Source organism: Cervus canadensis, chromosome 31 (assembly GCF_019320065.1).
Source record: "Cervus canadensis isolate Bull #8, Minnesota chromosome 31, ASM1932006v1, whole genome shotgun sequence".
Classification (NCBI taxonomy): domain Eukaryota; kingdom Metazoa; phylum Chordata; class Mammalia; order Artiodactyla; family Cervidae; genus Cervus; species Cervus canadensis.
In genome coordinates this window covers 31256520-31273574 of record NC_057416.1, presented here as the reverse complement: position 1 = coordinate 31273574, position 17055 = coordinate 31256520, and the positions used below count along the sequence as shown (strand labels likewise).

Below are 17055 nucleotides of genomic sequence, written 5' to 3'. Positions count from 1 at the left end.
ATTTAAGCATAGCTCTTTTAAGAATAAGGACATTCTCTTACATTAACAGAATAGTGTTATCATACCCTTGAAAATTAATAGCACCATTGTTTAACAGCTAGTTCACATTTTATTTATTTTTGAAATATTATTATATTTATTTCTTTGGCTGTGCCGGGTCCTAGTTGCTGCAGGCAGAATCTGCAGTTGCAGCGTGTGGGATCTAGCTCTCTGCCCAGGGATAGAACCCGGGCCCCCTTGCTTCAGGAGAGTGGAGTCTTGGTCTTGAGGGAAGCCCCTAGTTTGCATTTTAAGTTCTCATTTTCTCCAAAACATTGTTTTTACCTCTCTGTGTGTGCTTGTGTTTACATCTAGGATTTAATCAAAGTTCACGCATTGTACTGGTCTCTTAAAATAAAGAGCGGTCTTTCCACCTTTTATTTGTAACTTTCACTTTTTAAAGAGCCGGGGCCAGTTTTCTGAGAGAAGGTCCCACACTTTGGGTTCGTCTGATTGCTTCCTTATTTTGAGGCTGGTGTAAGCACTGGGAAGAGGACTTGGGGGATGGTGATGGGTGCATGAATCACACGAGGCCCAGGAGGCCAGCTGGCCCGCCTCTGGTAAAACCGTGCCTACTCCCTCGTGTGAAGTACTCTGTCCTGTACACAGTTCTGTTTGCAATTAGTAAGCCACCTATGGAGTGATAAATATTGAAACCGTCATTTCACTTGTCCCATTTTTGCTCAAAAACCCTTAGTGGGTCTCTCCCCATTTCCTAGAATGTAAGAGTATAAGTATATTTTTTATGAGATATGTACTTTGCAGATACCTTTCTCTCTGCCTGTAATTCACTTTTTTACCTTTTACCTGTGTCTTTTGAAGAGCAAGAGTTTTTAATTTTGAAGTCCATTTTATCCATCTTTTTCTTTCGTAGTTCATGATATTTGCATCCTGTAGAAGAAATCCTCACCTAACACAGTCGAATATTTTCTCCCATGTTTTTATTCTAGAAGCTTTTATGGTTTGACTTCAGTACCAGGTTTACGAAGTAACTTTAATTATTTTTTTGTATAAAGTAAAGTAAGGGTGAGGTTTGCTTTTTCCATACAGCTATCCAGTCGTATTTTTTTCCAGCCTTGTGTGTTGAAAATACCATCCTTTTTCCTTGAATTTGTTGTTGTTGTTCAGTCACTATGTTTTGTCCAACTCTCTTGAGACCCCATGGACTGTAATCCTCCAGGCCCTTTGTCCACGAAATTCTCCAGGCAAAAATACTGGAGTGGGTTGCCATTTCCTTCTCCAGGGGATCTTCCTGACCCAGGGATCCAACCCATGTCTTCTGCATTGGCAGGCGGATTCTTTACTACTGAGCCACCAGGGAAGTCCTTTTCCTCAAATTACTTGACACCTTTGTGGAAGTTCAGTTGACCATGTAACTATGGGTGTCAATGTTTTGTTTGTTTTTTTACAATAAGCATAACTCATTTTTTAACCAAACCAGGGATTAGTGGGTGAATAGAGTTACATTATAGGCAAATATCCCCAGAAATCCTGCAGGTCAGTGGAGGTATACTAGTTTTAAGCCCTTTGAGGTCAGGGATGCTTTTAATCATTTATTAATTGAGCAGTATTGAATATCTAGCCTTGAATAAGATATCCATAGTCCCTATGCTTATAGAGAATGCAGTGGAGTGAGGGAGAGAGACCATAAAAAGGCAAAAGCATATTTGTATAAGGCATGTTATTCTAAGTGCTTTTATAAAGGAAACAAAGCAGCCTCCGTGAGGAGAGGGCGCTGAGGACTGCAGAAGTCTTCTCTGAGCGATACTGAGTGTTCAGGTGGTTGGAGCAACACAGGTGAAAATTCCAGTGACAGAAGTGAAGTGGGCACGTTTGAGGAGCTGGTAAGAAGCCCCTGTGGCCGGAGTGCGTTACTTCTGTGGCGAGTGTTGGTAGATGACTTTGGTAGTTTACAAACTGAGGCCTGAGCACGTAGGCGTGATGCTGAGCCCGGAGTTTACTTGAGTGCCACTGGGAAGGCATTGAAGGTTTTGTTGCTTATTTTTGCTTATTTCAGTAAATCATGTCATTACTATCTAGATGAATAAATCAAACATAACCAGTGGCTCAGAAACCTCCCTGTGGCCCCCTTCCAGTGTCTACAGCACCATTTTCAAGAAAGCAGCTACTATCCTGACAGCCGTTCCCATAGATTTAGGCCTAACTTCATCCTGTTTCTGACCCCTGTGTAAATGAAATCACACTGTGTACTGTGTAGGTGGAATCGCCGTGTCTGACCACTTTTGTTGAAAATGACGTTTGTGAGAGTCCTCTCTGTTGTTTGTTTTTCCTGCTGGATTTTGAAGGGTGGTCGCACGATTGGATTCATTTTTTTAAAGGTGATGGGCCATTCACTGGGGATGTGGGTTGTGTGGAGATCGGGGAGACAGTTGTGCAAGAGCCTCGGTGAGGAACCAGAGGTGGAGTGAGATAGACCAGCGTGAGTCAGATGCCTGGGGAGTAAGGCTCTGGGAATTTATGGATCGGCTGGACAAGAGTAGGAGTGAGGGTAAGGGGTGTGTCATGATTCCCAGGCTTCTGGCTTTGGCAGCTGGTAGGCGGAGGTTTCATTTTCTTCTCAGGGGAAGGAGTAGGGGAAGGACACATTTAAGTAAAATAGAAACTGAGAGTTCACTATTAGACATTTTAAGGCGCTTGTTGTGAGATATGAGTGAAGCTGTCCGACAGGCACTTGGGTTGTGTGTCTGGAGCATATTGGGTTAAAGTGGGAAGTTTGGGTAGTTCAAAGATTATGAGGCAGCTGCCATGTAGAGCATCCCATGCTTGGTCGCTAAGTCGTGTTTGACTCTTTGTGACCCATGGGCTGTAGCCCCCAGGCTCCTCTGTTCAGGGGATTTCCCAGCAAGGATACTGGAGCGGGTTGCCCTTTCCTCCTCCAGGGGATCTTCCCGACCCAGAGATGGAACTCGTGTCTCCTGCACCAGCAGGCGGTTCTTTACCACTGCACCACCTGACATTACTTGGTACTGTACTGGAGTTAAAAGATACAAATGTCACCATTTTATTCAACTTCTGTTGGCCATGTGACTAAGGCCAAATCACATGTTCTTTCTGAGCCCCATCCCTTCTCACGTCTAAGATGGGGATAATACTTTGCTTCATAGGATTAAATAAAGTATATTAGGCCACAGTTTATAGGTATCTGGCTCAGTGGATGCTCAGAAAAGGTCATTCATGCCCTTGCAATTTGGGCTGGTTAAGAAAAAAATCAGGTTGTGGACCATCATGAAAGGCACAGAAGAGACTTGGTGTGGTGTGAAGTTCAGAATGTCAATATGGGAACAGACTCAGTGCAGGTTGGCTTTAGAAGCATCCCCTGGCTGCTGTGCAGGAAGAAACTCGAGGTGAGAAATACCTAGAAAATCAGTTGTTGTAGTTCAGGATCAGGTGCTGACGAGGGCCTGGCCGGACACGGATATAGAAATCAGAGAACAAATCAGGGACTTCCCTGGTAGCTCAGCGGTAGGGAATCTGCCTGCCAATACAGGAGCTACGGATTTGATCCCTGGGCTGGGACGATTGCACATGCCCCAGAGCAGCTAAGCCCATGCACCACAACTGCTGAGTCTGTGCTCTAGAGCCCAGGAGCAGTGACTGCTGAAGGCCACGCACCCTAGAGCCCATGCCCTACAACAGGAGAAGCCACTGCAATGAGAAGCACACACGTGGCTGCTAGGGAGTAGCCTCCACTCTCTGCAGCTAGGAAAAAATGCCTGAGTAGCAGTGAAGACCCAGCACAGCCAAAAATAAATAAACAAAATTACTTTTTTTTAAAGGAAAAGAACAAATCAGAGTTCAAAGGAATAGGTACTAGACTTGTCCAATGTTTAGTTTTATGGCTTTGCTGAGAAGGAAGAATCAATCACCCTCATATGAACCTGAGGCTGCTGGCTTGGTAGCTGGAAAAACAGTGGAAGCAGCGAGCAGTACAGGGTAGTCTGGAAGCAAAGCTGAGTTAGGAAAGGACAGTCTGCTCAGCTTTGAACATACGACTCTCAAGATGATTTTGTGTTGTCTCTGGATGGTTGGATAGTCTGGCGTGGGATCTTGTGGAAAAGAACACAGGATTAGAAAGCTAAGAGATTGATTCTTTTTCAAGCTTACTCGCTAATTAGCTTTGTAGTCTTGGGAAATTCAGCAAATATTGAATGTAGTTATCTGAAAAATGAAGCCAACACCTGCCCTGTCAGCTTTACAGGATTGTTTTGCCGATCAAATAAAGTATGTGAAAGCACTGTGTAATTGCAAACTCTTATACGTGCCTGTGTGCTAAGACACTTTAGTGGTATCCAGCTCTTTGTGATCCTTTGGACTGTAGACCATGAGGCTCCTCTATCCATGTGATTCTCCAGGCAAGAATACTTGGGTGGGTTGCCATTTCCTTCTCCATGGGATCTTCTCAACCAAAGGACTGAACCCGTGTTTCTTATGTCTCCTGCATTGGCAGGTGGGTTCTTTACCACTAGCGCCACCTGGGAAGCCCGATAACTTTTATACTGTAATTATAATATGGTAATGTTACTTCTTTTCTTAGTTCAAACTAAAATATTTGGTTATAGGGCTAGAGAAGAAAAGAGAAGGGGGAAATGCCGGACTTGTGAGAAGTTTGTGTTTGGAACTAAGTCAGAAGTATCAGAAATCTGAGTTGGTCGCTCAGTCACGTTGGACTCTCTCCGACCCCATGGACTGCAGCACACCAGGTTTCTCCATCCTCTGCCATCTCCCAGAGCTTGCTCAGACTTACATCCATTGAGTTGGTGATGCCATCCAACCATCTCGTCCTCTGTTGTCCCCTTTTCCTCCTGCCTTCAGGGTCTAGCATCAGAGTCTCTTATAATGAGTTGGCTCATCATATCAGGTGGCCACAGTATTGGAACTTCAGCTTCAGTATCAGTCCTTCCAGTGAATATTCAGGATTGATTTCCTTTAGGATTGACTGGTTTGATCTCCTTGCAGTCCCTGAGTGCATGTGCCTGAAAACTACTATAGACCATGAGACATAATCTGGAAACTGATCTTGTGTATGACAGTTACAAGAACCAAAAGCACAGATTGCATCATGTCAAATGCTGGTATTTAACTTGCTTTCAAGTTGGAAGTTTGGAGAACTGTTGAATTCTACCTGTATATTTGCCCCATGTGTATTTATAGAATTTAGAACATACTTTCTTGTGTCTGTGAGCTACATATTTTTGTCAAGTGTCAGATTAGGGTAAGGTTCAATTCTTAAGCTATATATATATATATATATATAAAGAAATGATTTCTAACCTTTATGAGCATTATATGATATGCTGGTATGAGCAGTATGATATGCTGGTCAGGAACACAAACTCTGAGACCAAACTGCCTGTTGGGAGCATTAAATGGAGTCCTGTTTGTAGAGCTCTTAGAATGGCTCCTGACACACACTAAACTGTCTTTTAAGTGTTAGTGGTGGTTATTATGAAATGGTTAGTTGTTGTTTTAGCAGTGACCAAGGAATAAAGAATAGAGTTGACCAAAAGGTTCATATGGGTTTTTCCATACGATGTAATGGAAAACCCCAAACGAACTTTTGGGCCAACCCAATGCCTGAACAAAAGAAACAAGTCCTCTCAGAACTTAGCACCTGAGGAAAGTGTTAGTGGCATAATGGCAAAAATCTTGGGCTTCAGAGTCAGAGATGCCTACATGCAAATCTTGATTCAGCCTCCTTGGCGTTGGGGTTTAAGCAAGCCCCCCTAAAAACTCCTCTGCAGCTCACTTTCTTTATCTGTGAGCCAGGAGTCACTCCACCTTGAAGAGTCGTTTTGAGGATTGAGTGAGATGTGTGAAAAGTGCTTGGCCCAGAGTCGATGCTAAGGAAGTGGGAGTGCCCTCTCACATCCTGTGGCTGCCCCCTCCCCGCACCTCACCCCAGTATAGAGCAGTAAAGTCAGTTCGATTTTTTGTAAGCTTTCATTTTCATTCCTTTGCAAGTTAAGAACTGCTAACTTTCTTTCCACTTGCAACCTTCAGAATAAACAGCTGTTTAATTGGATACACCTTGGAAAATGTTGTCAGCTTTTATTTCCTTCTTCCCTTCACTGTTTTGGCTTACTTGCTTTATCGTTTTTCTACTAGAACCACGATGATGGACATTACCAGTAAATCACGGAATTGAACTGGTCTGTAGTCTCCGAATCCACTTCCCTGCCTTCTGCTATCTACAGTTAGCTCATCAGACTTGACACAGTAGTGAAATCCTCTCAGCCCTAGAGCTTTTTAGAAGAGATGTTTACAGGATTTTCAAAATTGTATCTGGCAGTCCATGAATCCCCTCTCTCAGGATGTGGACCTGTCAAACCTGTGCCAGAGCAGAGTGGTCTCAGAGCATTTGCTAACAGCTGCTCACCCAAACTGTAACATTGTCACACGGTGTGGGCAGTTGAGACACTTTCTAGAGAAGGCGCAGTGACTGTCGGAGTAGAGCAGTGACCTGGCCAACAGCGTGCATTGGTGTCAGCTGGCGTGTGGCCTTAAAGTCCTCATGCTTTACATACGGGATCTAGAAGGGTGGTGCCGATGAACCCATTTGCAGGGCAGCAGTGGAGATGCAGACACAGGGCACAGATTTGTGGGCACAGGGGGTAGGGGGACAAGGAGAGGGTAAGACGAATGGAGACAGTAGTGTGGAAGTATATCCACTACCATATACAAAATAGAGAGTGGGAATTTCCCGTATGACTCACGGAGCTCAGCCTGGGGCTCTGTGACAACCTAGAGGGCTGGGATGGGGCGGGAGGTGGGAGGGTGATACGTGTAGATACATACACATGTCTGTGGCCGAATCAAGTTGATGTAGGACAGAAACTAACACAATATTGTAAAGCAGTTATCCTTCAATTAAAAATAAATAACAAATATATGTAGAACTGGAAAAAAAAATACTCATGCCCTAGGCCTCACCCCAGATTTATTGAATCAGGGTCATCAGTATATAGATCTTGACATGTGCCTTTTGTAAAAGTGAAGATGATTCTACTATCTATATCACTGATTAAGAACAACTAGATACTGGTGAGAGCATAGGAACTAGTTGTCCCCTCACACTATTGTTATGAGTATAAATTGATATGGTATAGCCTATAATAAACTACTCTATAGAACAGTTTTACAGTATCATTGGAATTTCAAATCTGTCCTAGAGAAATACATATATGCATAAAGAAACAGTTTCAAGAAGGTTTTCTGTAAGCCCATTTATAATATCCAAGAGTTGTGAGCAACTCAGTGGTTGTCATGGTTAAATATGGTAGATTCCGCAGTTGTTTACAGTGTGACCACAGCCACTTAGAGAGTGAAGGATGTATGAGAATGATCTGTACATGGCTGATGTAGAAAGATAGCTAGGATATAAGTTGAATAAGAAAGTCACAGATAAAACTATTTTAAACATTTTGTGTGTAAATATATAGAAAGATCTAGAAGAATCCCCACGGAAGTATTTACAGTGGTTACCCATGACTTATTCGGCCTTTTAAATTTTTTATTTAAAATATTTGCAATAAGATTTTGTTATTTTTGTAGTAACAGAACCACTGGACAAAACATGAATGATCCAAGGAAAACTCCCATGGAACTTAATTTGTATGTGTCAAGACACTGCTGATTTTGCAATTACCAGTTTTAACTGAGACTTATAATCTCTAACTTGGGAAACAAAGGAATGTCAAAACTATTTTGCATGTTTGCGAAGAGGACAAAATTTTTGTCTCTCAAGTTATTATGACAGTCATTGAGTTTCAAACAGATAAGCATTTACGATAAAAAGTGTTTGTTCTGTGTCAGAATCACATTGGCTGCTTGTTTTAAAAACAGTGTTTGTGCAAATCTGGATATGAAAATGGGCTTAAGAATATTTTACTTTAATCCTTTGCTATTGGTTAGCCATCTAGCCTTTGAGGTTATTAACTAACACTTTTTGATCTCTCTTTTAAAACTTTAGGCCCGATGAGAGAAAGGGAAAGTTAAGGATGCTGGAGCAGAACAATGGATTTCTCTTTCTCTTTCATGCAAGGGATCATGGGAAACACAATTCAGCAACCACCTCAACTCATTGACTCCGCCAACATCCGCCAGGAGGATGCCTTTGATAACAACAGTGACATTGTTGAAGATGGTGGCCAGACACCATATGAAGCTACCTTGCAGCAAGGCTTTCAGTACCCACCCACAACAGAAGATCTCCCTCCACTCACGAATGGCTACCCACCGTCCATCAGCATGTACGAACCTCAAACCAAATACCAGCCGTATAACCAGTATCCCAACGGGTCTGCCAACGGCTTTGGTGCAGTTAGAAACTTTAGCCCCACTGACTATTACCATTCAGAAATTCCAAACACACGACCCCATGAAGTTCTGGAAAAGCCTTCTCCTCCACAGCCACCACCACCTCCACCTTCGGTACCACAGACTGTGATTCCAAAGAAGACTGGCTCACCTGAAATTAAACTAAAAATAACCAAAACTATCCAGAATGGCAGGGAATTGTTCGAGTCTTCCCTTTGTGGAGACCTTTTAAATGAAGTCCAGGCAAGTGAGTACACAAAGTCAAAGCATGAAAGCAGAAAAGAAAAGAGGAAAAAGAGCAACAAGCATGACTCATGTAGATCTGAAGAGCGCAAGTCACACAAAATCCCCAAATTAGAACCAGAAGAACAAAATGTAAGTTGAAACATCTTTTTGAAAATTTTTGTAATATTTTCACATTTACTGGAAGTCCAAGAGATCTTTTTTCCAATTTTTATCTCTTCAAATGTAAATATTTCTGATAATTTCTTTCTTCTGATCTCTGGCAAGGAGCTTGGGTTATGATGACAGGTGGTAAGTAAATATTTGTTGAGTAATTGAATGGACATCATCAAAGAGATATTTTAAAAACACGTGACACTAAAAGTCTTGCCTCCCGTGTGTCTTTGTTTAGCAGTCTCACTTAATCTTGCTTGTAATAAACTGGCTTCTGAAGATGAAGAGGAAAGTCAGCGAGAATATGGTTAATGAAATTGGTTTTCCATTGTTCCAGAACTTCAGCTTTGTTTTTGGTCTGGTTGCACCGGGTCTTCCTGGCTGCTTGTGGACTTACTCTAGTTGTGGCAAGCAGGGGCTACTCTTTGCTGCAGTGGGCGGGCTCCCCATTGTGGTGGCTTCTCTTGTTGCAGAGCGCAAGGTCTGAGGCACTGGGGCTCAGTAGTTGCAGCCCCTGGCTCTGGAGTACGGGTTCAGTAGCTGTGGCGCGTGGGCTCAGCTGTTCCTCAGCATATGGGATCTTCCCCAACCAGGGATGGAACCCGTGTCTCCTGCATCGGCAAGCAGATTCTTATCCACTGTGCCACCAAGGAAGCGCCTGGACCAACGTTTGCCAGGAGAGCTTAGATTTACACACATCACTAGTGTGTTTGCTGCAAAATAACCTGAGGTAAACAAAGGAATTCTTTATTAAAATCAGAGTTAGTATTCATACATACTCATTAAAACTTCAGGTAGCATTTTGTAAAAGTCATCCTTTGGTGTTAACTTAAGATGCATGCTATTAATTTTTTTTTTTTAACATCTTTGAGGTTTCACTATTAATTTCCTTAATAACAAGAGGTATGTAACAAATCAATTCTAGCTTGAAAGAATAGTTTTTCATTAATATTCTAATATATAGTATGACTTGAAGATGTCCCCAGACATAGATTTGGGAAGAAATGAATGCTTTTCTATCTGGTATGCAAGTTAATTTGTTATCTTCTATTCAAAGAAATGTTTACATCTTACCAACTCATCTTTTCCTTAGTAGCTGAGTTCTACTTCTTTATGCAGATTAACATCGTTCACTGGAGTAAAGGTCACACTTGTTCTAGGCTCTCAGAAGTCTCAGTGTGATAAGTCAATATATTTTTCTCATTTTCTATTGTTTTTTCTTATTCAATTTTTTCTTGTTTTTTCTTATTTTTTTTTTAAGTTTTTCTTCTTGTTTTTTCTTATTCAACTTAACAAATATCCACTGAGTACCTAATGTCTGCTAGACACTTTTCTAAGATTTGAAAGTTGGTCAGCAAGTGAAAAGTAAAGATGCCTACTTTCAGGGAGCTAACATTGTAGTAAGAGGAGCCAGAAAACACACACACACACACGTGTGTGCGTGTGTGCATGTTAACATGTCTAGGTTCAGATAGTGGTAAGTGCTCTGAAGCAAATAAAACTGAGTGATGAGATAAAGAGAACTTGTGGATGCCAGCAGTTCTGCCATCTTAGTTCTGTAGCTGTAAAATGACTCTGAAGCGAAGTGGTTTCTGAAATGCCTTTAAATTTCTTAAGTCATTTATTAAATGTACTCCCCCTCCCCGCACAGATCTTAGCTCATGTAGTATCTTACACTGCTTATTAAGTGAATGAATCAGTGAAAGGAGAGAAGTTAACTTTTTCCCCTCCAAACACATCCACTGTAGCATTTCTTTCATGGACCTGCAGTGAAAAGACATGCGAAGCCCCAGTGACCCTTGGGAATCACGAAAATGCATAAAACTTGAGGTTCTAAGAACCATTTTGGTGACCCGACTTTCTTTTGCTCTAAAGACTCTAGCAAATAGGAGAGTATCCAATTTTACTTACTAGGCTAGACTTCTTGCCTCATTGATAAAAATATTAAAATGTATAGCTTAAAATATATCTCACAATAGAAATAGGGCTGGAAGCAGTTAGAGGCAAGAGAAGATAGCCTGTTCATTTTTCATATCCACTCTTTGCTTTGTTGGAATCTAGGAAACAGTTCAGTACAATGATATGTCTAGTAGTCACTTTTCAGTGAGACTTTAAAGCCAATTCTGTCTTTCTTGGTTGTCTGCTATGTCTGGCCGTTTATGTCGCTTAAACCTTGAGTTAACAGTTATATCCAGGAATCAGAATGGTTAGATGTAATTTAAGAGTTTTAGTTCATTTTCTTTTTTTTAGTTAATCATGTAGGGGCATAATATAATATTTCGTTATTTAGGATCTTACAGTCTCTTGGGGTAAAGGAATGTCAGTTTGATTGCAGATATAGATTTGGTAAGTGGCGTTGATTGCCTTAAATGTTACCAAGAACATTGCCTGAAAGTTGAGCTTTGGGGGAAAATCTAGGGTTGTTGGTTTTTTTTCCCTTGTTTTTCTCCCCCCACCACCCACATTTTCTTTCAAAGAAATGTAGTGAAGAGCTAAGCTCTTGTCAGTTGAATTTGATTTAATCAGACTTTCATCACACACATGGGACAGGTCTAAGCTTATGGGAAGGTGCCATAAAAGTGACCCTGTGCTCTGACAGAGGAACGTTGAAGCTGGTGTCCCAGGACCCCGCTTGTTGTTAGGGCTGTGCCTCTGCTAAGCTGTGCAGACAGGGATGTGCACACATCAGCCTGTTTTTTTTGTAACCATGTATGGTTTTATAGGGGTTTCCTTAACTTGTGAACAACGTTCCTTTTGCTTCCTTGAGGACGGTTGAGTTAAGTGTTTTAACTTTTGATATCCTTGTGCCTCCTGGCTGTCACTGGAGGTCCATACCCTTGGCGTCCAGCATTATAGAGGGCTCGGAACGGAAAGAGGAGCCCAAGGAAGTGTCTGCAGACACCACTGGATAGCTCCCCTCCCCCGGACGCCTGAGGAAGCCCAGTGAGAGCTGGTACCTGGAATGACTCCTCAAGCTGGGTTTATTGATAACTATATCTAGATGTCCAGATGTATATTTCTTCCTTAAAAGCTCACTCATAGGTTCTTTTTTGAGACAGACAAAGCAAACAAAGTCTCATCTAAAAATAAAACAAGATTTCACTCACTCCTGTTTTCTTTCCTTTTTTCTTAGTATTCGATCTACGAGTATTTCCTCCCAATTCTGAGCTATCTGGCCTTCTAGAGAGCGGCTGTTCTGTGGAACAACCTAAGTATATCTTTCCAACAATGAAAATGTGTGTCCAAACATCTCAGCAGCAGGAGACCTGCGATCACTGCTGAAATTGTATATTTTGTAAAGCTGCTTTAGCTGCTTTCTCTCCCCCCAAATTAGAAACATGTGGAAATGTTTCTGCACTTCTTCCTGCTTGGCAGGTGTAATGCCTCAGGCATGTGAGCGTAGGCTCTGTTTAAACACTGGTCTTCCACCAGCCCTCGGTGGGCTTATCCACTAAGGCCAGGCCCGTTAACTCTCAGCTTGCCGTTTTCACGTATAAAAAGCCAGACAGCTTCTTTGGCCCCATTAGCACTAAGTTAGAGGTTATATCTCATTCTCCAGCCTCAAGAGTGTTAGGTCTTAAAATTCTTAGAAACTGTTTATATACATTACGAACTCACAGGTTATTCAGAAAGTAAAAGAAAAAATGCATGAGCAGTTTACTGGCTTTACATTTTTCTTTCCACCTTCAATGATGACATAAGGTTTTGGTTCCTGTAGACAATACGATTTTACTTAATGTTTGAAAACTCTTAACGATTTGGAACTCTGCCAGATTTGATGTGTGTTATTCATCCTGATAAATCTCTTTCTTGGATTTTGATAAAAATGCTAGATACTGTGTGTGTGTGTGTGTGTGTGTGTGTGTGTGTGGTTGGAACTGCATGGCTTGCGGGATCTTAGTTCCCTGACCGGGGACTGAACCCGGGTGTTGGCAGTGAAAGCCCCGAGTCCTAATCACTGCACCACCAGGGAATTCCCCCAGTTTTTTTGAAAGGAATATTTAGGGCAATAGAATTTTATTTTAGCTGCTGTTAGCATATTTTTTTCTACCAGATTAAGAAATTTCCAGTGATTCTTTACTGGAAAAAAAAGGTCTTTCCACGTGAAAGCAGCTAAAAATGTAAAGAGATTGTATACCCATAAAAATCATTCGTTTAAAATTAAGATGACTTTAAAGCTGTGAAGAGTTTGCTCGCTGTCGTCTTCCTCTCGGATGCTTTCTCTTCCTCAAGCAGCACTGTTGGCGCCCGGGAGGCATCTTCAGTCCCTGTTTGGTTTTAGTCTCTTCTAAGCTCATCTGTCCTTGAACAGTCGAAGGAAAGTGGATTTTATTCTGAGCAATATTTTATGTCGGCAGTTTCTGACTCCTTATTTTTCTTGACTCCTAAGCATTTGACTGCCATTGACCATTTCATCTTAAAAACCCCCTTCTTAAGAGATGTTTGTGTGATATGTCGTCTCTCTTTACCTTTCTTTTGAGCTCACGTCTTAGATCTCCAAATGCCTACTAGGTATTTCTATTTTGTTCACATATTAGCACATTTTGCAATGTATATTCACATTCTATTATTGCAGCACCTTTATTTGACTTTTTTTTCTTCTTCTATTTTTATAGTTTGAAAGCTTAGAATAAATCTTCTTAGCCTTCTTTTTCTTCCTTGCCATTTTTTTCCTTTTAAAATGACTGTATTTAAAAAAAAAAAAAAAAAAAAAAACTTAGTTCTTTGAAAGTGATTTTAACTTTTTTTCAAGCCAGCCTGAAGGCAAGGCAGGCTTCCCTGATAGCTCAGTTGGTAGATTCCACCTGCAATGCAGGAGACCCTGGGTTGGGAAAATCCCCTGGAGCAGGGAAAGGCTACCCACTCCAGTATTCTGACCTGGAGAATTCCATGGACTGTATAGACCATGGGGTCACAAAGAGTTGGACACGACTGGGCGACTTTCATTTGAAGGAAAGGCGAACAACCTGGAACCACCTAGGAAAATCAGGAAGGGATAAGACATTTGAATAATATAAAGGTTTTGAAGGAATCCTGTCTTTAACCCAGAAAGGGAGAAATGTTTATGAGCTTCAGACCAGCTCTTACAATAATAGGATTCCATCATTTGGCAGAGATGAGTCACTCCTTATCTGTCTGGCCTTAGAGCTAAAGGTCCTCGAAAATGCTCTGACATCCCCAAGACTGAAGGCAGGGAGGAGGAGGACTTGCTTTCCCAGCTGCACACATGCTTGCCTAGGTGGCCCTGTCCTCCTGCTGTAGCTTGAGAATTGAGAAGCTGAGGTCAAGGCTTACTCTATATCTTTGGACTGAAATGAAGCTGCCTATGCAAATGTGGACAGTATTTTTAAACTGCCTCGTCACGCCAGTGACTGGGGGTGGGAGGGGGGGCAATTCTCACTTGAACATAGGTTTCTCTCTCCTTGCTCAGTGAGTGAGTCCTATCGGATTAGCCAGTCATAGCGTCGCCACAGCCAATCGGGCAGAGTTCACGTAGTGCCACGAAGAGCCGCCACCGCCTTCTTCCACGCAGGCTTCTCCCAGTATTTTCAGCAGCCTCCTGATTAAACATCCCGCCTCCCCTCTCACTCCTTTCCAAGATATTCTCCGCACAACAGCTAACACGATCGTTTTAAAACAGAAATTGGCACATGTTACTTCTCCCCCTAATCCTCCTCTGAGGCTTTCATCGCACTTGAGATAATACCCTTGAACATGGCTCACAAGGCCCTGGTGAGGCCGCCTCCTCCCCTCCCATCTTGTAACCTCTCTCCTTTTTGAGGCAGTTGTGGCCGCCATAAGGGCTCTTTTGAAGTTCCTACCTTTGTTTAACCTCGGAGACTTCACACATGCTGCTATTCTCTGGAATGTTCTTTCCCCCACTTTTTTACTGGACTACAACTCCTCTTCTTTTGGTTCAGATTATCCTTTCTCAGAGAGGCGTTTCCTGATATCTGCATGCCCACACGCTGTTATTTCTCTTCATACACTGTATGAGTGTATGTTTGTGTTGAATTCCCAGATGGCTCAGCGGGTGAAGAATCTGCCTGCAATGCAGGAGACACAGAAGATGAGGGTTCAATCCCTGGGTTGGGAAGATTCGCTGGAGAAGGGAATGGCAACCCACTCCAGTATTCTTGCCTGGAGAATCCTATGGACAGAGGAGCCTGGTTAGCTACAGTCCATGGGGTTGTAAAGAGTGAGACATGATTGAGTGACTAACCCCGCTTCATGTTTGTCTGTCTGTCTGTCCTACCCACCTGTGAGCTCTTTGAGGTCGGGCGTCACATCTGTATGTTTCACCACTGCACACCAACTTCTAGAACAGGCCAGGAACTCTGTGGGCACAGTCCAGTGAACGACCGACACGTGGGGATTGGCATATGAGTCACGCTTATCATTTCCTAACAATTTTCACAGTTTCCTTTACTTAATAAAGCTTTGTTTTTATAGCAATGTCTTAAATGTCTTGAATTAATTGAATGGAGAATTTTAAGTAACCTAGTAGCTATAGTTTTTAAGTGAAATTAGACCTAAGTTAATGGTGTCTTAGACCTCTTTTTTTAAGTCATCTAAATTAAATTCTGTTCTTTGACAAGAAAAGTTTTTGAACATTTTAAATTACAAAAGCAATTGCTTTTTATAGAAGACGCATTATACAGGTATCTATCTTTCCTCATCATTTCCTAATCTCCTTCCTCAAACATAACTACTCTTATCAATTTATTGTACAATGTATCAAATATTTTTCAAGGCATGTCCAGCCTATTTTTAAAAATAATTTTTTATTTTTATTTTTTTGACTGCACTGGGTCTTGGTTGCTCACGGGCTTTCTCCAGTTGCAGTGTGACGGCTTCTCTTGTTGCAGAGCAGAGGCTCTAGGCTCCCGGGCTTAGCTCCTCCGCATCATGTGGAGTTTTCCTGGACCAGGGATCAAACCTGTGCCCCCTGGACTTGGCAGTCGGATTCGTACCACTGGACCACCAGGGAAGTCCCTACAGGTTGTTTTTAAATAACAAGTGGGAAGATGTTGATAGGTGTGGGTTACTGACTTGAGATCACGTTGCAGTCACCATCCCTGTGCTTAGACTTTCTCACTTTGTTTATTTCTATAGAACAGGTTCCTAAAATACAATTGCTAAACTGAAGAGTTTGAGTTTTGATCCCAAATTGCCTCCTCAAAGGTGTGTAGAAATCAACTTTTAAATAACGTATTTGTGGGTTTTATGACTAGAAAAGTAATGTGATGTTTATTATAGGCAATTTGACAAATATAGAAAAGCACATCCAAAAAATCATGTCGTCCATCTTCTGGTGGTATCCTACTCTTTTTTTTACCTACACATAAGAATTATTTTTCCAGGATTGGAATCACATCATACAAACTGCTTTGCAGTTTGTTGTTTCCAGATAACATTATATTGTTATTTTTCTGTGTCACTTAAAAATTCGTACCAGATTCTACTAACTAGTTGTATTACAGTTTATTTAGTTAACTCTGTACTTTTGGACTTGCAGACTAATTCTAATATTTGCTCTTGTAAAATGTCACCGATGGGATGTCTTTGTATGTATGTATATGTGTGTGTGTGTGTGTGTGTATATATGTATGTATCAGTGCTTTTTCAGTATACATTTTTAGAAATGGATTTGCTGGGTCAGAGTCTGAAAATTTAAGGCTTTTCATACATATTGCCAAATTGTTCTCTAGAAGAATTCCAAGTTACTTCTTACGAGCAATCTCAGAGGGCCCATTTTTCTGTACTCTGATAGGTTAAAAAAATGAGAATCAACAGATTAAGAAATTAAGTTTTTGGAGAGCTAGCGTGAGCAGTAGGAGCGTTGGCTGTGGTGTAGAGCGGACACGGGATGTCAAGACACGGTGTCCTGTGCTGTGGACATTGCACTCCTCGTGTTACCAGTTAATGTGTGTCCTTGATTTCCTTTGCTGTTTCGCTTTGTTTGTTTGATGTGTGTCACTGTTCTTTGGTTTGCTGCCATTTTATTCTTTTCACTTAGAGACCAAATGAGAGGGTTGACCCTGTATCAGAAAAGCCAAGAGAAGACCCAGTGCTGAAAGAGGAGCCCCCGGTGAGTGGCTTAGTGAATACTGTCTAACCAAACGTGGTGTGAGAAGTTGGGTGCAAAGTGATTAAATGAGAACACACTTAGCACCTATTATTACTTCAGGAATTATACTGAAATAAATCGTGGAGCTGGTTAAAGAGATAGATTTTTTTCTTTTTTCTTTTTTTTGGGGGGGGAATTACTTTCCTTTTAAA

The 17055-nt window shown here is 41.7% G+C and overlaps 1 protein-coding gene across 6 annotated transcripts in view; it reads left to right on the top strand.

The window, feature by feature from the left end:
- Positions 1 to 17055, top strand: part of NSD3 (nuclear receptor binding SET domain protein 3) — a 99092-nt gene that overhangs the window by 27637 nt on the left and 54400 nt on the right. For all 6 annotated transcript variants that reach the window (XM_043453962.1, XM_043453963.1, XM_043453966.1 and 3 more), the window contains 2 exons: positions 8030 to 8751; positions 16793 to 16864. In XM_043453962.1, the coding sequence (XP_043309897.1) occupies positions 8074 to 8751; positions 16793 to 16864 (750 nt within the window). In that variant the 5' untranslated portion in view covers positions 8030 to 8073. The remainder of the gene's footprint in view (positions 1 to 8029; positions 8752 to 16792; positions 16865 to 17055) is intronic.